Raw genomic sequence first — 27,906 nt, forward strand, 5'->3', positions numbered from 1 at the left:
CTATTGTTTCTAACTGCAGCTACCACAGCTATTAGAATGACCCTATAACCAAAGCCCTAACACAATTGGACATTTTTCTAGAGGCAATATGTGTGTTTGCCTGCGTGTGGTTACCATTACCCTTTGAACATCCAAATCGTATTAGCTTCACCAATAAAACAGGTACTAATGCTACTCAGTGATCTTTACACTGATGAATGCATAAATACTAATGCTACTCTAACCTGTATGCTGCTTGGAGAAACACCTTCAATCATGTCCTTCTGAGCAGGGATTCTGAGTGCACTGCATGTCCATCTCACCCACTTTCCCACAGAAAATCTTTTACTAATGCCATTTCTAGCTTTAGGTGGAACGTTTTTGCAACAGTTCAAGCAGGGAGCTTGTGAAAAATGCACAAACATCAAGTATTCAGCTTTGCACTTCGATACTTGAGAGTTATTTCTCTACAATTAATCAAAGAATTATGCCCAGGAGGAACTATTGGTTCCAAGCTGAACACCCATATTTAACAAGTGCTTGCATGTCTACATGGAAGAGATTCACAAAAAGGATCCCAAAGAAGTAGAGCACAAAACGAAGAAATTCAATTAGTCATTGTGTAAAAGAACATCATAATACAACAGAAGTCAATTGTTAAGAAAGGAAAAAGGACAATTACATCAAGTCACGCAAATCAATTATAGCATACAATTTATTAATCATCTCAGAAACGCTATAATGATAAAAGAAAAAACTGCTCAAAGAAGCTGGAGGGTTGTATCAGCCATACATGCCTTAGACTTGTACATCAGAGTTTTTCAGTCAACCTGACCATAAAGGAATTAACTGCAGCTGCATCCAAGACTATCCAAGAAGATTCGAACAACTCATGGAAAAATTCTGCTCCAGTCTCCTCGGCTGCATTTCTAAATGCAATTCCAAATGCATTTCCTTGAACTGCCCCAAGTCGAGGCTTTCCACAAACTCCTACGATCAATACCTTGTTTGGCTCTTGAGATAAGCAAGCACAGAGCAAAGGCTTCATTCTTGCTCCCTTCTCTCGCAAGGCATCCATCAGAAAATAACAAAATTTAGTCAACGCCTGGGGGTAACCCAGAAGCTTTGTGTCCACCGAGTCTTCAAGCTTTACCCACCGGAATTTCCTTCCACTTCTTATACAACCGCTCTTAGTTATTGCTGTGCTTCCTTGTCTAAGAATTGACCTTTGTACCTTGATTGCATTATGCATTCCAGCTTTCAGCGTATCAAGATTGCTCAAGGACAGTGCATCATAAGCTAAGCCAAACTGCTTGGAAGCACAAGAGCCATTCGATGTCACAAATGATTCAAGCAGCGCAGTAACCCCATACACCACATCCGCTGCTGACACCCTTGAGCGATAACCATGTAACCGCAAGAAACTCCTGTAGTAGAAATCAGTAAGCCCATACTCAGGTAAAAACCGTTCAAACTCATCTTTCATCTTCCGTTTTACTTCAAGGTTCATGTACTGAAACTTCTGCTGGCAATCCACAAGTGCAAATCCCATCCGGGCTAGAAGAAGCTTGAGTTTTTTCATCCCATTGTCATTCCATGTTTTCAATTTAGTCGCAATATACGAAGAACACAACATTGAATCAAATAAATTCCACTCCTGTAAGAGCATTAGCCTCGGTTCATCTTCGTATGCAATTCTAGATGCATTGGGTGCTCGAATCTTTGTCCCGTCTTTGAGAGTCACCGAAGTTACTGCTTCCAAATTCCCCGAGCTGTTGATGTGCTGTTCAAGCTCCATAACCCCAGCTTGGTACCTCTCATCAGTTAGCCTCTCATGAACAAACTGATCCGTCAATGAAACGCAAGCCAACCAAAGCAGCTCATTTGTGTTCTTCCTCAAAGAATGCGACAAATCATACATCAAACACCCGGACGGCTTTCCATGGAAAGTACCCATATGATAATATTCCCTCTTCAATTTCCTGAAAACTTGAACTGGGTCATCCTTATTGTCTTCTGAAACCCTCCTCCGCTTTCTCGACCCGCCCCCATCCTCCTCTTCCTCACTCTCACTGTCATTCTCATCTTCACTGTCAGACTCCTCATCAACCTCATCATCACTATTCAAATCACTCACATTCGCCAAAGCCGAAACATCAAAATCGTAAGCCAAATCAGTCTGTTGTTCGTCATCCAGCGTGTAAAGCACAACTACCCTTTCGTTCTGCTCACTCAAATTGTGCAAATGAATGGGCCGATGACTATCAACCACAAAAACACGAGCCGCCGGACCTAAATTCAGGACCTTCCTTAAGTCCCTATGGCACCCCCAATTTATCAAAAGAATGGAAAGGGGCTCATCGGACGAGCACAAACTGGGCCCGGCGTAGTTGTGAATTTCCTGAAACGACGAGACCGGATAGCACGCGTATCGAACGGAATCAGATTCGAGGACATGGAAAATGATCTTGAGGGCACAGAGTGAGTCCACATCAGAGGTGGACGGGAATACGAGCAGAGGAGAGCAAGACGAAGCGATCGCCGATTCACGGAGCTTCGCATAAAACGACTCAACCCTTTGCTCCCTCACCATAATATCACTCACTGGGGCATGCGGATTTCAACCAAAATGGAATTTTTATTTTTTTATTTTTTCTTTTTATGAATGAAACGAAACCCAAAATCAGCCCACGAATTTAAAGGTAAATAGAAGATTTGCGTAAAGAACCACCGGAAATCTACGAAACAAACGAATATTTTAATGAAATTACGAGATTTTATACGATTTCGACCAGTGATAAGCTAGGTTAGCAATTGGTTGATCCCAATTATGTGCCAGAAACAAAGAGAAAGAGAATTCTAGACAGAGAGGAAAAGAATTACAACGAAAGGAAAAGAATTACAAGTGGCGGACAATGAAAAAGGAAATTTGAATTTGAAGTACCTGAGATTTGTACGAAACCGAAGGAAAAGTTTGGAGTTCCTCTCGGTTTTCAGCTCCAGACAACCAGATCTGAGTGAGAGAGAGAGAGAGAGAAAGAGAGAGGGACTTTTACGTTTTGAAGATTTCAGTTTGAATTCTGTATAAAAGTTCGTAAATTGTAATGCTTCGTGTGAAAAATTTTGAATTTTTTGAACGAGCGCCAAATTGTTCGCGCTAGATTTGGGATCGCGTGGTTTCAGGAGAAGTAATAAACTATGGACTCCCTCTGCGTGAGCTCTCTCTTGCGGAATGATATGCTACGGTGTATTATATCTCAACGGTCAGGATTCTTCCTCCTTCTCTTATCAGGCTTTTGGGATTAACTTCCTCTTTCAGGTGTACTTTAGTCATTATTTTAAATTTAAATTTACAAGGTTTTACATTTACCAACCTAAATGATTGCTTCCCATTCATCAACTCAATATTTATTATCAATCAATGATATTTAAAATTATGAATGCCGGTGGGTAACACTTTATTCTTTTAATTTGAAAACAAAAATTAACAGATTTTGAGAACTCTACGTACTAATTTCAATTGATCGTCTCAATTGCTAAGTGAGTATATTATTACATTGTTGATTGAGATTTGAATTCCTTATCTAAGTTTTACATGAAGAATAACTCAATTTGTCCTGATGCTTGTATTTTATGCTTGCATTCTCTATAAAGAAATGTTAAAAATCACACTTTTATTTTACCACTATCTCACTATATTAATGTGACAGTGTCAATCAACTCTTGTTATAAAAATATATATATATATATATATATATATATATATATATATATATATATATATATATATATATATATATATATATATATATAAAAAACATGAGTAAGAGTAATATTATTTAGTAGAATGTTATACAACTATCGTACAACTTGATGATGTGATTGTGAAAATCAATAATTAAATCAACACTTGTTAAAAAAATTTAAAATAATAATAATAATAATAATAACTGATTGAATCTGTCACGTCATTCAAGCTGTATGGTAGTCATATAATAGTTTACTAAATAGCATTCTCTTATTATATTGGCATGAGGAATCGAGAAAAAGAAATGCGAAATGCGGCAGACCTAACCAATAACTGGATCAATCATTATAAGAAAAAATAAAATCTAAGAGTTTAATAGAACGAAAACATTAACATTATGAGATAATTGTAGAATAAAAATATAATATAACGTTACTTTATGTAAAGAGAATGCGACTGTCATCAATGTAGGCATTAAAGTGGTTAGATGCATGATGGATTGTCTGCTTGTATCTAGCTAGACAAATTTCTACCAGCATTAAACCCCATCTCCAGCAAACCTACCACAAGCCAACTAGCAAAATGAAATTCTAAAAAGTTTAAGTCGATAGATAAAGAGTAAATTTAATCATTGAATTAATATTTCAACACTCTTATTATGTGTAGGCTCAAACTTTTCTTCAATTAGTGAGAAGTAATGCTATAACGAGGAGTCCTCCTTGTGACCTTATATCATTAGTAAAAAGTAATATTCAATACGTGAAATATTTAACTAAAGTAAAAGGTAAACTCAAACATACCGAGTTAAATTACTAATTATTTTAAAAGCTTAAACTAATTCCGAGCCAGTAACATGACCACTATTGTCTAAATTTGTCTATGTCAAATTTGGAAATCGGGAACTCGCCTGCTTAGCAAAAACTGAAATTCAAAAGCAGGTCATATGAGATGTTGACATAATTAAGAAATTTGTTTACACAAAAAACATAGAATCAAGGACAAGTTTAAAGCCACCGCAATATATTGGGAATAGAATTAAAGAATCTGAATCTGGTATTTTCCATGCAAATACAATAGCAAAACTGAACATAAATATTCCGTCTCCTTAAAGCAGCTAAAGGCAAGAAGAACAACAAAAGGAAAGCTTGCCACAGAATTATGTGTTTATTACTACAAAGTAGCGCACACAGACAAAGTGACCGCACTGCAAAGAAGAAACTAGGCTTGGAAAGAGCATTCATAGGTATTTACAGCAAATTCAAACACTTCATTTTCTGCCCCATGGAAAGCAGCAGCTCTGAGAATAGAAAAGCAAAATATCAGTTCCCTGAAAATCAAAGGATGGGAACGTTGCACTGTTTACGAATAACAGAAATTGATGAGCGATAACAAACCTTAGCACTGTCATCAGGATTTTGCCTCCGAATGTTATTGTAAGGTGTCTCATTAGGCCCTGGTATCCTTCCCGCCCCCGTCTGCCGCTCCTCCCGCACTTTATCAAAAATGTGAGTAAAACCTTCAGCTGATGCAGGGTTGTTCTCGTCCCACGCGCCAAATTTTGGAACAGCAGCACCTTTCTCAGGCTGCCAGGTAAGAACCCAAATAGTAAGGAACAAGTTTTAACCAAATACTGAATCCAGTAATCAAAGGAAGACTAAAGTAACAAAAGATTGCATGAAACTAAATCTCCAGCCCCTATCAGAATTGGGTATGATGGGTTGCCTGCTTGTATCTAGCTAAGTTTAAACACAGCTTATTTTGCAAGAAAATGACTACTCATGACATTAAACTGCTATAGGAATGTAATTGCTGATCTACCACTGCTTTCTTTCTTTTCTTTCAGCTACCACACAAATGCTCAAACTCACATTTCCAAGTTTATGCTATTTATGGCAGTAATGATAGGAGAGGATTACCGTTTCATCGCCTCGAGTCTCTGGTTTCATTCGGGCTCTTCCAGGAGTTCCATGGGCACTGTCATATGAAGCCTTTCCTTCAAAAGAGTGTGGGTTGACCCCACCATCTCTTGCAGGGACCTTTGCCTGGCGATGGAGGGGTGAACGCTCAACACTCTGCTCAGATCCAGCACTATGCCTTGAAGGTCTTTTATAGGTTTCACCAGAACTTACCCCACGGCCTCCATGACGTTGATTTGCTGCTTCACTGTTATCTCTGCCACCCAAATTGTCAGTAAACTGCTTGAGGTCACCATTTTCCCTGCTCCTTTGCCGTTCATGTGTTGATCTTCCTGGTTTTTGTCTTATTGGTTCCTCTGGTTCGGCAACAGCTCTGGAAGTAGGACCTTGAGCTGAAGATGAATCATCAGAAAATAGATCACGATTCTCCTCAGGGTCATTTGGATTTATCATCTTGGCCCCACCTCGACCTTTGCGAGCCTTATCAAAGTAAACTGTGTAAGGAACATTATCTCCACTTTCCCAATTGCCGAACTGTGGTACGTGTGAACGTTGCTGCCACATTGAAAATATTTTATTATATTTACCAGCACATCATCCATAAGCCTATCCCATTATCTCATCTGTCAACACATTTTATTTTCATCTACGAGTAGCACATTCATAAAGAAGCCAAATATGATGTCTCTTTGAACCCTCTTTTATAAGAAGGGCTGTGGATTGCGCAAGTCATAGCTGCCAAGCAAGCAACAGAAACAAGAACCATGACAAGCACAAATATTCCAAAACGCCTCAGCAAAACAGTAAAATGGATGGGCACGCAAAACCTATATCATGCCATGACAGCAACAATGCACATACATAGGTTTATTTGTGTGTGTGTGGGTATGTATGTAAGGTGTGAAGCATGACACGGACACATAACAAACACAAGACAACGTGGTCACCACGACATCAAAATCCTAAAAACTAGGAAATAAAATGGTGGGGACATGGGAGAATATAAATACATTTTATTTTTTTATACATATGATATCAGGCTATGCAATATGTATGCAACTCGGTTAATCATTTCTCCATTCATAACTTATGTAGACTAGTTAATATTCAAACAAAGATATGATGAATCAAAAATATAAAACCAAAGTTCAGTTAAGAACCATTACTTAAGTTGCTTAATTAATTTTGTTACAACCATGTTTAAGGCTTGCTTATTGTGTGCAACTCATTTTCAACTTCAAAATTCTTTTTATATCTTACTTGTGTCTAAGAAGTTTGGCATGTGTCAAACACAATACATTTTGGAAACAGGACAAGCCACATCCATGAAGTGTCCATACACGTCTAAAATCCCACACCCAAATGATGTTTCTAACATTATTTATGACAACATTGGCAACGGCATTATCACAAATAGCACAATTGCTTATAAGCAATCAAAGATCTTTCATGCATTATCATATTGTGCCTGTAGAAAAGAGGCCTCTTGTTGACCGCTTAGTAGCTAAATAACATTTTTTTTAGAAACAAACCTCAACCTCAATCACAAACAACAGCCAGTCTACTTGCATAGCAATAAATATTATATTGTCTCATTCGACATTGAGAAGGGACTATTTTAAATCATAGTTTATGCTTTGATGGACATTCGATGCTTATGATAGACTGAATGTGCATTAGACCTGCAAATTACCTGTTAACTTGATGAGAAAATGAAACCAATTGCCTGATGCCGTATAGTTGTTGACAAGTTTTACACATGTACTACATCCATAGTGTTAAATTACCACCTTATCTCAAAAGCTTAAACTGATAGAAAGAGGTAACTTTAATCACTTAATCAATACTTTAATACTCCCCCTCAAACTAACTTTTTAATAAATGAGGCCCAACACGTAGAATATTTAATTGAAATTGGGGTAAATAACTGAGTTAAGATTCGAACTCAAGACCTTTAACTTTGATATCATGTTAAATTATCACTTATCCCAAAAACTTAAGTTGATAGGAATAAGTAAATTTAATCACTTAATCAATACTTTAATACATAAGTATGTGAAATACCTATCTATACAACTTACAATCACTTGATTCTGGCCCCCAGAAAAAAGGTCAAAATAGAAGTGTTCCACATCCTTGAATCATACATGGGCAAAATAGAAAAGATATAAAGGAATACAAACACACACACATGCAGGATAGTATGCAGATTGACCCTCAAACAATGAGCTTCACGTAATAAATAAAATATTACCACCTGCATACTAGGAGAGTGTTACAAGTTTTTAAGTGTCATGTTAAAAGAACCCCATGGGGGCAAAATGAGAATGATCATGAACAAAAGTGACATAGATCCTTGAACTTGTTGTAGTTGTACATCAAGATCCTTGCAACATATACCGCATTTGCTTTAACTGTTGAACAAGGACTTGCATAATAATTCAACCTAAGCTTCAATTTCCAAGTATCAAACAGCAACAACTACAAATGTAATTTGATATCACATCCAAATAAATCAACTAGGCTGCTTGCACTGATATACAGGAAGAATGAACAAAAGCAACCTATAAGAAAACAACTCAGCAAGCCCATCAAGCAAAACAACAAAATTCAAGACAACCAAGCAGCCAGTTGTATCTTTCTTTTGTGTTTTTCTAATCTTAATTCAAACACAATCATAATTCAACCAAGAGCTCAAACCTTTAAAAAAAAAAATGACAAAAGGTGAAAGAATTCAAAATTTTAACCTTTCAGTACCATATCTATAGCTGAATTGTTATTATGACATTTGACAAAGCAGCGATGATTCATTATATTTTTGATCCGTTCTTTCCAAACAATTAGAAACCAACAAAACCACAAGCATGACAAACCCAGATCAACAGAATCCCCAATTCTGTTAATACTACTACATCATTAACAAAATCATACGAATCCCAGAATCTCTAATCAAAATAAAACAAAATAACACAAACCCGGAAGGAGTATCTTTGAAATCTAAGTAAACAATCACAGGTTCCATTTCTTCACAATATCAATATCCGAAAACAGAAAGGAATTATATATGCTCTATTGGGTTGCTAATTAGGGAAAGGTGGGAACAGATAACAAATTACAATCGTAAACCTCGTATTATTAACGCCAGAAGAGAACATAAAAAAACACCATTCAATTAAGCCCCGTAGGACATAATGCAAAAGATCCAAACTCTCAAGTTCTTTTCTTTTCTTCCAGTTCTCCCAGCAACCAAGCAGAATGCCATACATTCGAAGCAACAAGAGAATTGACATTAAGAACAAAACAAAAACAAAAACAAAAAAGCTTACTGCCATCGTCCTATCCGCCAAATTTGGAACTGAACAGCAGAATTCTCCAAGAACTTCAACTGTTAGGACCAAACCCACCACAAATATTCAGGTAACCCAAGCTCCAACACAGAGAGACCCAGCAAAAGAGAGAGAGAGAGAGAGAGAGAGATGGGGGAGAGAGAGGGATTTAAAGAGAAGTTTATCAACCATTGACCGGCGCCACCGGTAATGTTTGACCATTCTCTTCCGCTTCTCTTTCTTCTCGGTTTCAAACGTCTCTCTCACACTCCCAACCCAATCAACACCGTTCCAACTTGTTACGTGAATTGTTATTGCTAATTTGCCAGAGGACATTTTACTGCTTCCAGAGCACTCCATCGTTGACCATGTAATAAAATGCTAGAGACTGGCGTGGACGAACGAAGCTAATGTGGCAATCAGCAATTTGAGGTAAGTGGCCGTTTGGGGTTGGCAAAGTGGGGATATAGAGGGAAGTCCGAGTTAACGCCGTCACTGTTAATGGTGGCTGACTTGTAAAGCTGTGTTTGTCTTCTTCTATTTAAGTGAGGCCTCTCGTTGTCTCCTTCTGTGCAAACATCTCTGTTCAGAATACTTCTGCTGGCCTTTCATTATAATAAATTTAGGGTTTTCTTTTCTTTTTCTCGGCAAACCAAAAGCAAGAAGAGCTTGGCCGCTATCTTTCGATTTGAGAAATGTTAAAAGCTATCAAATTTTTTAAAAAGATGATGCGAAAGTTAATTTATTAGAGATGATTAAAATAATTATTAAAAAAATAAATGTTATGTAGCTACGGGTATTCATATATATATATATATATATATATATATATAAGTTTTATATTATCTTGGTAATTAGGGGCGGAGGCGGAGCCGACCCCCAAGTTGAGGGGGCAAATTGAAAAAAAAAAAAAAAAAAAAAAGGGTTTTAGGGGGCCAAAATTAAAAAAAAATAACAAAAATTAGAGTAAAATTTTAATTTTTTATAATTTTTATAATTTTTTTTGAAAAGAACCTTGGGGCTTGCTGTTGGTAATCATTTCTTGGCAAAAGATTAAGTTCCTCTAACATTTCTTTAATTCAATTGATAATCTTTCTCTCAAATTTTAGATTGCGACAATTTCTTTTATTCCAAACTATTGAAAAATTGTAAATGTTTTCCAAGGCTAGAAAAAAAATGATTCTAATTTTTTTTTTTTTAATAAGACACAAATACACCTTGTAAATTTGAAAAAAAAACAAAAAAACAAAAAAACAAAAATTTCCTACAACCCATATATGAAATTGACATGTATTCCTTGGTATGTGAGAAGCACATATTATTTAAATAGCGTGTACTTCTTACATGCTTTTTTAATATCATTAATAATAAAAAATGTGCTACATATCTTAAATAACTAAAAACTAATTAACAAGCTACAAGTTTAGCTACGTACACAGCATAAGCGATTTCTAAAACTAATTGAGAAGTAAAAACTGGTAAGGTTATACTTTCTTAAATTCAAAGAGAAAAGTCATTCTGTTTTACACCATCATTTTATTTGAATATAAAGTCTAAATGACATCCGTTATGTTTCTCATAAATTACATAAAAATGTTTATTTGTAAGTTTTTGTTGAATTTGCATGATACATTTATCCTTAATTACAAAAAAAAAAAGACACATCTATAGTGGATAGAGCATGCCAAATCAATAAAGATACACGCGAAATAAACGTTAAAATGCAATAAAGCATTTATCTAGATAAGCTAGTTTGAAAACGCTTTTTAAATAATATATTTTGTGTTTTTGATTGTAATGCAATATAAGGTTATAATAATTTTGAGTGTTTATAAAATATTTTGTGTTTTGAGTTGTTTGTTAATATTTTTACTTTTTTAGTTAAAAAAAAAAAAAAAAAAAAACTACCCTAATGCGTGTTGCCAAACAAGCATCCCCATATTATGAACTTGAAATCCAACTGTTACTAATAACTTTTCAATTAAATGCCATTTTATTTTAATACTTTATATTATTTTTGATGGGGTTAGCCTTTTATTTCACGCCAAAAAGATATTTCTCAATGGGTCAAGAGATTGACGTCTTCTTCAAACAATCCTTCGAGCCATTTGAAACAACTTTAACAGAAAAAAAAAAAAAAAAAAAAAAAAAAAAAAAAAAAAATTAAGAAGAATAAGAAAAATAATCTTGTGTTCCTTGTCGGCCAAAACTGACCACCGACATTTGACACTACCACTTGCCTTTCTTTAAACCTACGTGGTATGCAATATTGCCACAGGCAACAGCTACTTCTTCGTATTTCATACACACCCTCTCCCTCGGAAAGTCAATGCAGCGCTTCTGCGGCAGCTGTCTTTTGGCGAGAAAACGTGCCATTTCTACCACTTGGGGACCGGGTGTGAGGTGTCCAATTTATATAAAACAGGATCGAGTTTAATGTAGCTTCTGTTTTTTTATGTTTGAAACTCAATTAATTTGTTTGGCAATTAAGGTTTCAAGTTGTTCAACAACTGGGCCAATATATTAATAGTACATTTTAAGGCTTAATTTAATACGTATAAAATTAGCATCTGAAAATGCAAATTAAGATGCACCAAAATCAACGATGATATTTCAGGCAGAACAACTTGACTTTGACAGTTGACACGTTACCCCGGATAAGCATTTTTATTTTTATTTTTTTTTTTGGAAGGGAAAATAAAATCTTTTATTAATCAAAAAATGGTACAGAATAATCCTACCATAAAGGTGTACACAGGACACCTCAAACCAGGTGAATATCCCACCTGAGCCAAAAGACTCAGACCATTACAAACAAAAATGCTACAAATAATAAAACCTAACCAAACAAAATGATGCCTCTACGATGACATAATCCCAGATAAGCATTTGGTAAAACATATACGTGATGCTACGGGCAGACGCCACATGGAGACATCAAGATACAAAACAAAGAGCATTCAAAATAAATTTTAACTTATTTATTTAGTATATGATGAAAATTCATTTTTAACCCCAAGATTAACATATCACATATTTCCTCAACCTTATTTCAGAATTTAGATTAACTAAGTTATTAACTCTAAAGTCAAAAGTCAAAAGTCAAAAGTCAAAATTCTAACATTATGTCCATAATATAGAAAACATATATTCTAACAATATTCTTTCGAATGAAACTATGACGAGAACCCCGGGCTTTAGTATTGGGACGTGATGCATCATATCATGTTTAATTACCTGATTCGAATGAGCTTGCAAACAAACTTTCTCTCTAGTCTTTTTACGCTATATCTACGGGTTTTTTTTTTTTTTTGAGATTGCATAGATAAAAAAATAAATAAATTAAATTGCAAAAAATTAATCTTTTGAGAATTGTGTTTTTAAAAATTTGCAATTTGAAAATGTATAAAATCTGATTTTTCAAATCGCACGCGAGTGTGTGTTTTTTTAAAACCGCATAATTTCAAAGGTTAATACAATATTCTAAAGGTCAAATTGTAATTTTGTCAAATAATTAACTATATTTTAGAAATTATTTTTTCAAATCACAAATTTAAACGGACCTACAAATTACTCCAGCAAAACCACACCGTCAACTAAATTTTAAGTTAAGAGTTCGAGGGTCGAATTGAACCGAAAGACCAAGGTTCTCTATTTCGCCACATTGCATGATGTTCTTCAAGATCAATAGATGTTTCAAACTTTCAGGTAATTAATGATTTCATATCTGCAATTCAAATTCAATCCCATTATTTATCTAAATTTTCTTAGCATGTTCAATACGGTTGTGTTGATTGGCTGCTGTTTGGGTTAAAAAAACAAAGAAAATAATAGAAAAAGAAGATTTAAATAGTATAGAGGAATAATGAATAATAGGATGGAGAATGTATTTAAAAAGTCATTAGCTGAAGCACATATATTTTATACAATCTTTGTGTCATGTAAATATGCGAGTATCACGTAATTTTTTTAAAACTAATTTTATTAAAAAACATGTGATTTTACATATTAAGAGAAATGTCACTTTTAGTGATTTGATCAAGATAAAATTATGTTCTGAGCTAAAAAAAAAAAAAATTGATTCATTTGTTAAATCGTGTGTTTTCGTCTTATCTTTTGATGTGATAAATTGATATGTTTATTTCTTATTACAAAGCACAAAATATTTTAATTATGTCATGTTTTTATAAAAGCTACTATTGCGTAGCTTTGGTTAAAAATTTGGGGGAAAAAAATCATATTTCGTCTATACTTTATTTAAATATAGTTATTGAATTTTTAATTTTAAGAATATGGCATTTAAGTTTTTCATATTTGAAATAGGTCATTTTATTATTTTTTTCGTCAAAATGGTTTGTCATATGTCATGTATGACTCTTGGGGTGGCCAAACTGAAAGAGATTAAGGACAAGTGTGAAAATTGTTTCTTTCTTGATGATTTTTACATTGTACATTAGTCGTTATATACAGACTTGTTGCCTAGTAAATAAGGCAAGCAATTAGGTAATTATAGAGAATATTGGATTGTTAATTATGTCTAATATACACATTGAATGTATATTTCCTTAGAGATCAAATCGTGATAGGCACGGCTTCATGGCGCTGGACCTTTCCTTTTCTGCATTGTGATAAATATGGCTTGCTGCAGCTTTCCGTTTCCTTTTCTGCATAAGGGCAGCAGCTACACATTCGTTGATCTGCAATCGTGGAGTCTGATTTGAATGTCGCGCCATGCACTCTGCAGCTGGACTTTTCCTTTCCTGTTTGTAAGTCAGCTAGACAAATTGCATATTTGTTGGGATGCTGCTGGATTACCATATTGGCTTGCACACACGTGGCTGTCTCTCTTGGCTTGGACTCTGCTTCACTGACACGTTGAGTTCTTGTGGCAGCATCTCCTGCCTTGGCTTGTGTCTTAGCAATGCTGAGGTGTCCAAGGGCAGGAACTTCACTAACATCCCCCCGCAAGCTAATGGGGGAGGGCTCAACCATTAGCTTGGACGTGAGAAGGTGGAAGCGGGCAGTAGAGAGTCCCTTGGTAAATATGTGCTATTTGATCATGGGTAGAGATGAACTTGATGTGGATATCACCATTAACCACCTTTTCCAGCACAAAGTGATAATCCACCTCAATATGCTTAGTGCAAGCATGGTACACAGGATTAGAAGCAAGGGCAAGGGCAAGGGCGGAGACATTGTCACACCAGAGCACGGGTGCATGCATGAGTGCAACTCCCAATTCCTTGAATAGCATCCGTAACCAATAGAGTTCAGCTGTGGTGATGGCCATAGCACGATACTCAGATTCAGTGGATGAGCGAGACACCACAGCTTGCTTTTTGGCACTCCAGGAAACCAAGCAAGGACCAAGGTAAATACCAAAGCCGGAGGTGGAGCGGCGGTCGTCCGGGCTGCCAGCCCAATCTAAATCACAAAATGCTTGTAGATGTAAGGGGCTGGCAGTATTGGTAGTATAGGTTAAGCCATGTGTGAGGGAACCTTTAAGATAGCGAAGAACCCGCTTGGCCGCAGTCCAATGTGTAGTTGTGGGGGAATGCATGTATTGACAAAGTTGATTGACTGCAAAAGAGAGTTCAGGTCTGGTTAAGGTACAATATAAGAGGGCACCTACCACACTGCGGTACTCATGCGGATCAGGAAGGGGGTCTCCAACAAGACTTGAGAGCTTGGAGCCAGACGAGCATGGTGAAGAAGCTGGTTTGGCTCCTAGCATCATCACACGATGGAGAAGATCGGTGATATACTTGGTTTGGCTGAGATGGAGCCCTGCAGAAGTGCGATGAACTTGAATACCCAAGAAAAAGCTAAGGGACCCGAGATCCTTGAAAGGGAACTGTTGCTGCAGCCTTGAAACCATGGAATTCATGACAGTGAGGTCAGACCCAGTGAGGATGATGTCGTCGACATAAACAAGAAGAAAGATTCAAACATGTCCATGGTGATAGATAAAGAGGGAAGTATCCACTAAAGAGGCTATGAAACCAAGTTCCAGTAGGGAGGATGATAAACATTGAAACCAAGCTCTAGGGGCTTGTTTAAGGCCATAGAGTGCCTTGTTCAACTTGCAAACATATATAGGGTGAAGAGGATCCTTGAATCCCTGAGGTTGCTCCATGTAAACCTCTTCCTACAATTGGTCATGGAGAAAAGCATTTGACACATCCAACTGTTTGAGAGGCCAATTGTAGTGCACAGCAAGGGCAAGAATAATCCAAATGGTAGAGGGTTTGATGACCGGACTGAAGGTATCAGTGTAATCAACACCATTTTTTTTGCTCAAATCCCTTAGCAACAAGCTGAGCATTGAATCTATCAAGAGTGCCATCAGCCTTGCGTTTGAGCTTATAAATCCACTTATTTCGGATGATGTTATGGTGCAATGGTCGAGGGCATAGCGTCCATGTGCCATTGGAAATGAGTGCTGAGTATTCTTGGTTCATAGCTTCTTGCCACCTAGGATCAGTTGCTGCCTTAGTGAAGGAGGAGGGTTCCTGCAAGTGAAGTGGTGTGGAAAGTTGGGATGGGGGTGTTTAAAGGTGTAGTATAGGTGAAAGTCAGGATAGTGTTTAGGACGTTGGGATCCAGTCCAGGACCTGGTTAACATGGGATGAGGGGGAGGTAAAGGTGAAGGGGGATATGGCAGGGAGGCAGTAGTGTCTGAAGGAGTGAATGTTTGCTGGATTAGAGATAAGGGTGGGGAGGGAGGCTCAGTTGGGGGGGCTAGTAAGGGGGCAGAAGGGGTTGAGGCAGGTGGAGGATGGGGTAGTGCAGGAGAAGGGATGTCGAATGCAGGGGTTGGTAAGGGAACAGAGAGGGGGTCGGGTGCAGGGATAGGCGGAATGGGAGAGGATGATGTGGCAGCAGAAGGGACAGGATGGTGCTCAGGTGCAATAGGATGTGATGTGGGTGCAGTACTGGGTTCTGGGTCAGAAACAGAAATAATAGAAGGTGGGGACAAGAGGGTAGGGATATGAGCCTCTGGTGCAGATATAGACATAGATGAAATATCATTGGAGACAATGGGATGGGAGGGAGATGGAGAGAGAGAAGCACTTACAGGGATTAGGAATGGAGCATCCACCGAGGCATTGATATTGGTAGGTAGGTGTGAGATGGTTGCTTCCTTGGCTGGAAATGAATTTTCATCAAACACAACATGTCGAGACAAGAAAACCCGATTAGTAATAGGTTCCAAACATCGATATCCTGCATTACTGTAACCCAAGAAACCACAAGGCTTAGACCTATATTCAAGTTTATTGGTAGTGTATGGACGAAGGAGAGGAAAACATTTGCAGCCAAACACCCTGAGGAGAGCGTACTCAGGAGCTTTGTGGAAGATTTTTTCAAATGGTGAGGAGTGATTGAGTACAACAGTGGGGAGTCTATTAATGATATAGACTGCAGTAAGGAAGGACTCAACCCAGTATTGGTTGGAAAGGCCAGAATGAGCAAGCATGGTGAGGCCAGTTTCTAGTATATGTCGAAGTTTCCGCTCAGCCACTCCATTTTGCTGAGATGTATGGGGACAACTTTTTCTATGGAGTATGCCATGTTCAGAGAGAAAGGCTTGGAACTGGAGAGAATTATATTCCCCTCCCCCATCAGATTGTAGTTTCTTAATGGTAGAAGATAATTAGTTTTCAACTAAGGTTTTGAATTTAACAAACGTAGTGAACACAACAGATTTGAAAGGAAGAGGATAGAGCCAGGTATATCGGGAGAAATCATCAACAAAGATGACATAATATTTGCAGCCACTTATAGAAGGTACAGGAGATGTCCATACATCAGTGTGAATCAGTTCTAGGGGCTGATTACTTATTTGATTTGATGGTTGAAATGGTAACCTCTTACTTTTACCCAATTGACATGAATCACAAAACAAACTTTTATTAGAATCATCACTTGATACTAGTAAGTGATTATTTTTGAGTACATAGGACACGGTTACATGAGAGGTATGGCCTAGTCGAAAGTGCCAAATGGACGGTGTAGTCCTTATTCCTAAGCCAGCAGTGAAACTGCATTTATTTTTGGCAAGAGAAGCTCTTAGAAACCGCAAGGGTTACAGCCCATTCTCACTCCTTCCTGCAAGAAGAATGCATCGAGTCTGGATGTCCTTCACAAAGAAATGAGTAGATGTAAGTTTAAAATAGCAATGATTATCATGACAGAATTTTTGAATGGATAGGAGATTGGCAGAAGCCTTAGGACAATGTAGTATATTACCTAAGTACAAATCAGAGTTATATTTGGAATCAGAGGGTTGAAGTATGGATGAACCAGTAGTTTCAATGGCAAGGCCTGCTCCATTCCCAACAGCAACTGATTCTCGTCCCTGGAAAGGTTGTTGAATAGCTAGGTTGTCCAGTTCATTTGTCACATGAGTGTTGGCACCACTGTCAGCTAGCCATTCCTGTTCTTCAAGGGTTGGATTCATGTGAGCCACCATTGCTGAGAGTTGTGAAGGAGGATGTCTACCTTGGTAGGAGTAGTCTATCCTATGGAAGCAGTCAAGTGCATTGTGGCTGGTTTTTCCACAGATCTGACATGGTGCCATGTTGTTAGGAGGATTGGCAGCCCTGAAACCATTGGAGCCGATTGCAGAATTTCTTTGAAATGGTGGACCACCTGCAGAATTTTTCTGGAATGAGGGGCCAGGCCGAGGCTTCTGAAATTGAGCAGGCTTAAACTTGCGGTTGAAGGTGTGAGGAAGGTTGGAGCTTCCTGTTTTACGGTGTTGCATGTGCAAAGCAAAGTTGCTGCTAGTGTCAGCAGTAAGGACAACTTGCTGTTGAGTCAACAGCATCTCATGGCTCAACAATTCATCTTGGAAATCAGAGAATGAAGGAGGGTGATCACGAGTAGCAATTGTGTAGGAGAGGACAAACGAATTGAAAGAGGAATTGAGGCCACTGATGATGAAGGAGATGAGATCCTCATCATCAGTGGGCTTACCGATTGCTGCAAGCTGATCGGAGAAGGATTTAGCAAGCCTTAAATATTCAGTACATGATTTGGATCCCTGCTGAAGGCCTTGGAGCTGGCGTTTCAGATGTGAAATACGGGATCTTGATTGAGAAGCAAACCTGTTGGCTAAGGCAGTCCAGACTTGCCTGGATGTGTGCAATCCAAAAACAGTAGAGAGCACTGATTCAGTAAGTGACATATTGATCCAGCTGAGCAGTAGCTGATCTTTTAGGTTCCAGGCAGAGAAGTCAGGATTAGGGACTTCTTTTCCCTCTGCATCAGTGAGGGTAGCTGGTGGGCATGGTTCTGAACCATCCACAATGCCCATCAGCTCATGGCTTTTCAGAATAGGAACAACTTGTGATAACCATAACAAGTAGTTGTTATCATCAAGCTTGAAGCCATTATTTTGGCTCAAGTTAGGCAGTTGCAGCATAGGAACTGGAGCAGCACTGCTAGAAGCCATTTGGAGATAAACAAAAGAGATTAGGATCGAGAAAGGCGAGGGCCTAGTAGTGCTCTGATACCATGAAAGAGATTAAGGACAAGTGTGAAAATTGTTTCTTTCTTGATGATTTTTACATTGTACATTAGTTGTTATATACAGACTTGCTGCCTAGTAAATAAGGCAAGCAATTAGGTAATTACAGAGAATATTGGATTGTCAATTATGTTTAATATACACATTAAATGTATATTTCCTTAGAGATCAAATCGTGATAGGCTCGGCTTCATGGCGCTGGACCTTTCCTTTTCTGCATTGTGATAAATATGGCTTGCTGCAACTTTCTGTTTCCTTTTCTGCATAAGGGCAGCAGCTACACATTCGTTGATCTGCAATCGTGGAGTCTGATTTGAATGTCGCGCCATGCACTCTGCAGCTGGACTTTTCCTTTCCTGTTTGTAAGTCAGCTAGACAAATTGCATATTTGTTGAGATGCTGCTGGATTACCATATTGGCTTGCACACACGTGGCTGTCTCTCTTGGCTTGGACTCTACTCCACTGACACGTTGAGTTCTTGTGGCAGCATCTCCTGCCTTGGCTTGTGTCTTAGCAATGCTGAGGTGTCCAAGGGCAGGAACTTCACTAACATGAACAATCCCCATTTTGAATTTTTGGGTGGCTCGAGCCACCTTTTTTTTTTTTTTTTTTTAAACAAATGTATTTCTTTTTTAATTTTTTAATTTTTAATTAGGCATATGGACATATTTGATTTTTTAAGGCCAGTTACGTGAATTTTCATCAAATTTTGAGCGAAAGTTTGACAAACGTGTCATCTATGTGGTAGCTATAAATAATTTACTATACTTCAAATAAAGTATATGGGGGAAAATATGAAGTCTTGACCCGCATGAGCAAAATTGAATTTAACCCTAAATTTTAGATAATTCATTATGTATGCACTTACACGTGCGCCAACAGCAGCCGTCGATCTTCCAGCTCTATTAAGATACCCTCCCAAGTCCCAAGTGGACTGAAAGTCTGAAACCCTTTTATCTTCACTCTTTCAGCCAGTGCCCCGGAAATTCACACACACATAGAGGAGGAACTGGCTGAAGGCCTCTCGTCTCCCACGGCTGGTCTCTGAACTCCAATTGGATCTGTCAGTCTCCACACTCTCGCCTTTCTATTTTCTATTGATGATTGCTTCCTTATTCTAACGAAGGCTTTGATTTCTTTACATACTTTTACTTTTTTCTTAGATCATGTGATTGTAATTGATTTTTTTTTTTTAAATAAATATTTTCTATAAATAATGATTTGTGGGCTGAGGCTGTTTCTCTCGGTGATGAACAAAAAACGATGACGAGTCCGATCTCTCTTATTCCATTCTTCTGTGACGACAAATCGAGGCATTTGTCTGAGAGAGAACTCCGAACCCTTTTCAATCTCGTACTATTTTTGTGTTTTTTTAATGTTGGGCTTTAGTTTCTCAGCAAATATGGTTTAGGGTTTGATTAATTTGTGAGATTGTCAGGCATAATTACGAGAGATTAAAAATGCGCGCCGTTTGATTTCAGGTTCGGTGGGAAAAAGCTCTTTTGTTTAGGGTTCTGCACTTCTTTGACTCCAACTCTGCGTAACGAGTAAAACCAACGAATTCTGCAGCCATGGCAAGCACCAAAGTTCAAAGGATAATGACCCAACCCATCGTACGCTCACTCACTCGCTTTTCTTTTCAATAATTTTCTAGGGTTTGCTTGCACTTCTGTGTTCACTGACTTTTTTTTTTTTTTGGTTTCTTGGGGTTTCATGCGGCGCCAGAACCTGATTTTCAGGTTCCTTCAGAGTGTAAGTCCTAAATTTTGTTCATTTTGATTGATTTTGCCTTCTGGGCTTGCGTCGATTTGGTTATTCCTTATTGGGTGACTGAGGTTTTTGGTTTGGAATTGGTACAGAAAGCTCGCATTCAGATATGGCTTTTTGAGCAGCGAGACTTGCGGATTGAGGGCCGAATCATTGTAAGTGTTATGTTTAAGCATACGTGTTTGTCTTGAAAGCTTAATGTTTGAGATTATGTTGGCTTGGGATTGTTCTGTGATTAGGATTAGGTGTAAGGTTTTCTCGGCATCCAGGGGTTATACATTCAAGATGTGGATGATGATTTCTGTTGCATTTTATATTGTGGCAGTTGAGATTTAGGATTCTTTGGGCGTCAGAATGATATGCTAATATAAAATCTTTAGGAAAATTAAGTTTGGGAGTAGATTGGAGAACAAGTATCTGCTGCCTGTTTTTCTTCTGGTGGGAAAATACCGCGCTTGAGTTTGGAGTAGCTGGAATTTAGTGGAATATGAAATATATATATATATATATATATATTAATAACAGGAACAATATGTTAACTTCTAGAATGTTTTGCTATAATAGAATGTTTAAGTTCCCTGATTTATACTTATCAAAAAAGAAGTTCCATGATTTATACATTCAATGGAGGTGGGAATCGTAGGCAATACCTAGAAATTGTTCAAGAATTGTTATGATGATAGCTGGATTAGTTGGAATGTCTTATAGGATTTATGGCATTACTATGAACATCACTTTTGTCAGGTTTACGGTTGGGTAGCACCAGTTTGGTTGATTTAGTGATTTACTAGAACGAGAGTAATTGATTATGTCTTATTTTACAAGGGTTAGCTCATAATTTTTTGAATTCTTTGGGACATAGGTAGGGTCTACTATTTTCACACAATTTTTTTTAAGGAGTCTAACCTTGTTTACCCAGATGAGCATTTCCTCCAAGAATTGAACTTGAAGAAGAAAAATTAAAAGCTGCTGATCTGGTATTACTAGGGACTCTCTTGCTGTGTGTGTGTGTGTGTTTTTTTTAATAAGTAATTATTTGGCCCCAAGGGAGGGGAGGGGGAGGCTGTGTTTTCAGGAAGCAGTTTTCAAAAATGTTTCCAGATAACAAAAGAAAGGAAAAAACTTAATTCTTTGTAAATGTGTTTTGGGAGCATTTTGTGTTTCTGGTTTGAAAATGTGTTTTGACCTGACATGAAGGTGAAAACTGTTTTTATTTGAGAAGGGTTTTGTGTTTTGAGTTGTTTGTTAATGTTTTTGTTTTGAGAACAGAAAATAGAAAATAAAAACGTTGACAATCATAGCCAATGTTTCAAATGGTTTTGTTTTTCCTAAAATAAAAAAAAAAAAAAAAAAAAAAAAAAAAAAAAAATTGAAGGAGATATCGTTTTGAAGTTCCTTAAAAAATGCTGGTTTTTAGAATAATTCTTTGATAGTAGTTTTTGAAACCATGTCTTTTTGCACATTTTCCCGCTGTTTCATTTTTTATAATTTGAAAACGAAAATCTGCTTTTAGAAACAGGAACCAAACAAACCTAAAATCTCTAATATTCCGGTTTTCTCTTGATCCACTTTATTTTTAATAGATGGAGATATCTTGGTCTCTCTTTTTGGTTTCATAATTCTGAAGCTCATTTGAACTACATAATCCATAGCTAAATAATATCAAAATCACCTTCCTTACATTTTAAATAAAATCTTGGTAAACCATTAAATAATTTTTTTTTTCTCTGGCTGCAAAGGATAATTTTGCTGTATATTTTTCATGATTAAAGCAAGTCATTAGGAAACCTAGTTAGCTTTGATATTGAAGGAATGGTATATTTGCCAGACACTTGGGACTCTTGATCTTGTTCATCATCTCATTTATGATGTTCTACCATGAATTTGTCATTATTCAGTCGTCTCATTTCTTAGAGGACTGTTTGAGCTCTTGAACTTATTGTATGTTTAATTGATACTGCTGCCTAGAGAACTTTTGTAGACTTAAGAAATCTCCTCCCATCATTAAAGATTATTTGTAGTAGTGAGCATCAACAGGGTAGAACTTTTGAGTGATGCGCTCATTTACAGATTCCTACACTGGAACCATCCCAATTTTTTGCAGCATTGTATGTTACAATGTTTTGAAGGTAAAGAAAACGTTTAGGTTAGGACACATTTTTGATATGCATGTGTTTGTAATTATTAATATATCACAATGTATTTTATATATATACGTCAACGGGTCCGAGGTTTACCTAGGGGTGGGTACACAAAGTGATTGCCTTGGAAGGGTTCCTCATCATAAAAAAATACTTGCCTGAGAGGTGATATTGTCAAACTTCATATTGTAGGGAGGGCCTCCTTCCCCACAATTCCGGCTGATTGATTAAAAAGCCCTTTCTATTTTTTCTTAGTAAAGCTTAAATGTCCTTTCCTTACTGAAAAGTAAAGCACTAACCTGCCTTATGTTATACAATTATAAAAGCAACCTTTCGCCTTTATTGATATGATATAAAACAAGCTTACTTACAAATAAAGAAACAATCAATCCCCCCTCTTCCTCTTCCAAACTACCACCTTGTTTCCAAACTTGTCACTAACGGCTGAAAAGAAAATAAATATTTTGACTTCATTTTGTTATGTTCTTCATATTTTGCAAGTCTCTGTAGTGTGCTTTTTTCCCTTTGTTGTGAGCTAGGCTATTAACTTGTACGCCATTGTGTATCTCTCTCTTTAGTGAAGGCTATGTTTGTTAGTGTATTCAGGTAAGTGTGTTTTGTTTTTGATTTAAAAAAGGGCTTTTAGAAGCATCTTTTTGTGGGGGTTCAGAATTGAGAAAATGTTTCCTGTAGGTAATATTAGCTTGTTTTGAGAAAACACAAATAGTTTCAGAATTGACTCATAAAAAAATAAAAAATAAAATTAAAGAAATACAAATAAGAATGAAATATTTAACATTATTTTCACTTATGGCTTCTTTTAAAAAAACATTTTCACTCTGTAGCATGATGACTCTGCTATAGATGTAAGCTAATACTTGTACTCACATTTCTCTGTCTCCCATACTTTCTAGGGATGATATTTGTAATATATAGAAGTGTCAGCATTTATAGCACCTTTCTTAATTGTAAGGAAATAAATGTAAATTTGTTCTTGTGTTTATTGTTGTGTCCTACAGGGCTTTGATGAGTACATGAATTTGGTTCTGGATGAAGCTGAAGAAGTCCACATCAAGAAGAAGAGCAGAAAAACTTTAGGTGGGTTCACTACCTCATATTTTTTTTTGTTCACGTTCTCCTAAATGTGCATGGTTTGAAATGTTTCATCTGTGTTGTTCAGGGCGGATTCTTCTTAAGGGAGACAACATAACTCTGATGATGAGCACGTAAGTTAAAACTTGAACTGCCCCCATCTCTCTCTCGCTCTCTCTCTCTCTCTCTCTCTTCCTTAATGCTTTTTCTTTCAAATTACAGGGGAAAATGACGATGATTCCAGCAATTATGTAAATTGGCTTTGTGTTGCCTTTTGAATTCTATGGAGGCCTATCATCTTTTATTTTACTGTTATGTCAGATAGATATGGACATCATGTATGGTTAGTAAACTTATGAAAATTTTAGATGGCAGACCCACGATGAGTATGCTTTTACTCAGTGAGACTATGTATTTGGTGTTGGCTTTGGCACGAAAACCTTTTGGTTGTGATGCACTGACAAATGACGTGCCAAGAAATATCAATTTTGAAGACCATTTATGCTGTCAAATGGCCAAGAACCAATAACAGTTGTGTTTGATTGATGTACGAGGCTTATTCAAAATGTTTAAAATGGAAGCAAAATAATTGACCCCGGAGTTTTGGTTGAGATGACCGACTATCTCCTTTCATCTAAAGAGGCGGCTGTTTGGCCGAGACATGTTATATTATATTGTACATTTTTTATATCTCCCATAATGTTAAATCAACAAGTAGGTTTGTATGACTCACAGATATCATTGGATATTTTTCCTGTTTGGCATCTCCTCAATAACGATGAGATTTAGTTTGTGGATTTTTTTTTTTTTTTTTTTTTTTTGTGGTGCGTGCGGCGTGGCAATGTTAACTTGCACAGCTATGTTAGTGTGTAAGTCGACTTGCCGTACGTATGACTGCCATTTTTGTTCTTTCTATTCCCTTTTAGGTCCAAATATAAAATTAATATATAATCTAATTAATTATTATTTCCTGAGTAAGGTTATTATGGAGGGCCTGTTTATTTGAGATTGAAATCTAGCTCCAGCAATTAGGGTAATATAGTGTGAGAGCTCATATGAGATTTATTTGTTCCAAGTAAATTTGAGGTTGTACTTATATCACCTACTTGAGCATGGAGGTTCTCTTATTTGTACTGTTCAAATTGCTAATAATTTGGATAACAAATTATTAAAAATCTTCATCCCTATTTTGGGCTTTCTCAGAAATCATATGATTTTGTCTTCCATATTCCCAATTGTTTTCCTTAACGGGTTGGTGCAAATTCCTTGATTGGTGCTCATATTCTTGAACACAATACAAACAAAATTGTGCCTAAAATTGCTCTCTTCAATTTTAAGTGCATTTGAGTAATTAACAAACGCTTTTCCGCTCGATTAGAAAAAAAAAGTGCTTTCCGCCGGTGGATCCTGCAATAATGTCTGCTAAAGTTCACCACCCACCAAATAGAATAATAATAGTAATAAAAAAAAATGGTTGGAAACTTATTCGTTAAGATATTTGTTACCAAAAAAAAAAAAATGTTAAAAAACTTATAAGCATGAAAATAAAAATAATAAATAAAATATATCATTTTGATATTCTTTCAAAACAGAGATCAAAAAGCCATATCGTCCTGATCAACTCTCTTTTTTTTCTTTTTTCTTTTTTTCTTTTTTTCTTTTTTTTTTTTTTATAAATAAATATGAATTTTGAAAAAGTTTTGAAAAATATTTTAGGTTTTGAGTTTTGAAAAAGTTAAAAAGATTGAGAATTGATTTGGTAGAGCGGACATTTGAAAAAAGTGTTAAATGTGGGGTCAATATGGTTGTAAGCGAGCAGAGCTACTCGTGAGCATACTCGGACTCGGCTCGACAAAGCTCGGCTCAGGATCGGTTCATTTATTAAACGAACAGAGCCTGAACATTTTTTTAAACTCGTTTAATAAATGAGCTGAACATGCCAATACTTGGCTCGGCTCGGGGTATGATCGTGAACAAAACTCGTAGAAACTCGACTCGGTTCGATAGGCTTGTTCATATATATATATATATATATATATATATATATATGTAAGAGTTAAATATTAAAATATAATAATTTAGGTTTGATTCCGTTTGAATTTTGGAAATTGCCAAGTAGGCAAGCAGCCTCTTCCTTTTTCTTTTTTATCAATTTCGTTGCCTTTGTTTTGGCCGTTGGATCTTCATCATTGATGAAGATCCAATGGCCAAAAAGAGATGGAGGGAGACTTATGTTGTTTTAGGTTTAGGGTTTCTTTATTTTCTCTCATTTCCGCCACTCACACTCTTCGTTTCTCACCTCAACAGACTAAAGGAGAGTAAATGCTCTCAACCACCCACCTGTTGCATTCAATGAGATTTGATCTCATCTCTCTCACAAATGTCTCTAACTCTCACCGCCAGCAGCTTTTCCTCCAAAATCTCTCAACCCCTCTCTCAGCCTCTCTCATCCTCTCTCTGTACCAATAGATCTCGAGGCTTCACATCTACGATTTTCAGTCAAATCTTGAGCATGAGGACGACAACTCACACCACGATTCGCACGCTTCAGCTTCATTGGCTTATGGGTTGTATAATTTTATTTTTTATTTATTTTTGGTTATTTACTCTTTGTTCTTTGTTTAGTCAGTTCGGTTTCTCTCTTGTAGAAAGAACTCTAAGATTTGAGTTTTTTTCTAAAAATCTCAAAGGCCTTCCGATTTTTTTGGTGAATCTCTTTTTCTCCTTCATCCTCTTAGCCTATCTTATGATTTTGTTCATCTTCTCTCACTCTTTCTCGCCATATCTCTTACTCTAAGTCTTGGGTCGAAGATAACCAACAAAGGCAAAAAAAAAAAAAAAAAAAAAAAAAAAAAAATCATTTTTTCTCATTTATCCATTTTTTAGAAAACATTGAGCTTTTTCCTTGTTTGATTAATTGATTTGTTTCAGTTGTTTGATGTTCAATGATAAATTGATTTTAGGGTTTTATGACAATCTAGGTTTGATTTATTATTCATTCTGTTTTATTTAATGCTCTGTATAATATACTTTGTTTTTTTTTTTTTTTTTTTTTTTTTTTTTTTTTTTTTTCAGCTCTGTCTCTGTTTGGGTTCTAAGAAATTATAGAAAAATGATACATTATGATGTTTCATGTTTATCATTTAGGTTTTAATTTGTAGTATGAACATGATGCTATATAAATTTTTAGGTTTGATTTATTATTCATTCTGTTTTATTTAATGATCTGTATAATATGCTATGATTTTTCCAGCTCTTTGTCTCTGTTTGGGTTCTGAGAAATTTGGGAAAAATGATACATTTTTATGTTTCATGATTATCATTTAGGTTTTAATCTGTAGTATGAACATGATACTATTTAAACTTTTAGGTTTAATTTATTATTCATTCTATTTTATTTAATCCTCTGTATAATATACTATGATTTTTTTCAGCTTTCTGTCTCTGTTTGGGTTTTGAGAAATTTCAAAAAAAATGATACATTTTGATGTTTCATGATTATCATTTAGGTTTTAATTTGTAGTATGAACATGTTGCTATTTAAATTTTTAAGTTTTATTTATTATTCATTTTGTTTTATTTAATGCTCTGTATATCTTTGTGTAACTGTAGTTTGTGTTTATTATTGTAATGTAGTCAGCTACCACTCTCTGTCCTTGGACGAGTTGATAGTCAATGTAGACGAAGGTTCACTTGATGTGAACCTAGATCTAATGAATATTGCATCAGATGATGATGATGGACTTGTAAGTCTTGAATCACCGAATGGAGATGCTGTTCAGCCTATCCCCAGTGGGGAAAGTGCTTGTGCGGCTGAGGAGGTTTAGGAGGGTGATGATTCTCAAAAGCATGCTTATGAAATGAAGCCGAGAAATAAGACCTCTCCAATTTAGAGGGACTTTAAGGAAGTACTGCATTATGGTGTGAAGAAAGCTCAGTGCATTCACTGTAAATCCGTCATTGGCATTCCTGCCTCGGGTGCCACAACTCAGTTTCACAGACACTTGAATAGTTATATTCCACACATAGGAGCTAGTAAGAAGCAGAATGTGATTACATTTGACTATGATTGTGGCAGTGTGGGCTTCGGATCATGTTTTACTTATAATCAAAAGAAGGTACGAGAGCTTGCTTCTCATATGATACTTTACCATGAGTATCATTTTATGGTAGTGGAACATGTTTTGTTTAACAAGTTTATGAGGGTTAACACTCCTTATTGGCAAAAGATATCTCATACAACTGCTAAAAATGATTGTATGTCTACCTATGAAATAGAGAAAAAGAATCTGAAAATTTTGTTGAGAAATCTTAACAAAGTAAACATAACTACTAACATGTGGACCTCAAGTCAGAGAGTGTCTCATATGGTAATTACATGTCATTTTGTTGATTTTTTGT

General features: G+C 36.5%; 3 protein-coding genes and 1 non-coding gene across 4 annotated transcripts; 2 read left to right on the plus strand and 2 right to left on the minus strand.

Moving 5' to 3' along the window:
- Positions 1–565: 565 nt before the first annotated feature.
- Positions 566–3,544, minus strand: LOC133864140 (uncharacterized). Its single transcript, XM_062300376.1, has one exon. It carries the CDS (start codon positions 2,570–2,572, stop codon positions 791–793), a length of 1,782 nt encoding a protein of 593 aa, XP_062156360.1. The 5' UTR covers positions 2,573–3,544; the 3' UTR covers positions 566–790.
- Positions 3,545–4,728: 1,184 nt separating this feature from the next.
- Positions 4,729–9,129, minus strand: LOC133863602 (RPM1-interacting protein 4). Its single transcript, XM_062299626.1, has 4 exons — positions 8,970–9,129; positions 5,644–6,198; positions 5,122–5,310; positions 4,729–5,024 (listed from the first exon to the last, which is right to left on the minus strand). The coding sequence occupies exons 1-4, from the start codon at positions 8,973–8,975 to the stop codon at positions 4,995–4,997; spliced, it is 780 nt and encodes a 259-aa protein (XP_062155610.1). The 5' UTR covers positions 8,976–9,129; the 3' UTR covers positions 4,729–4,994.
- A 10,286-nt stretch (positions 9,130–19,415) lies between these two features.
- LOC133865001 (uncharacterized) lies at positions 19,416–24,051 on the plus strand. Its single transcript, XM_062301458.1, has 7 exons — positions 19,416–19,568; positions 19,987–20,118; positions 20,231–20,257; positions 20,365–20,427; positions 23,433–23,511; positions 23,594–23,639; positions 23,728–24,051. Exons 2-7 carry the CDS (start codon positions 20,077–20,079, stop codon positions 23,735–23,737), a joined length of 267 nt encoding a protein of 88 aa, XP_062157442.1. The 5' UTR covers positions 19,416–19,568; positions 19,987–20,076; the 3' UTR covers positions 23,738–24,051.
- LOC133865142 (small nucleolar RNA SNOR75) lies at positions 19,747–19,835 on the plus strand. The gene has a single exon (XR_009899665.1). It is a non-coding gene; the product is annotated as a small nucleolar RNA SNOR75 (small nucleolar RNA).
- Positions 24,052–27,906: the final 3,855 nt, after the last annotated feature.

This window comes from Alnus glutinosa, chromosome 3 (genome assembly GCF_958979055.1).
Source record: "Alnus glutinosa chromosome 3, dhAlnGlut1.1, whole genome shotgun sequence".
NCBI classification, from domain to species: Eukaryota; Viridiplantae; Streptophyta; class Magnoliopsida; order Fagales; family Betulaceae; genus Alnus; species Alnus glutinosa.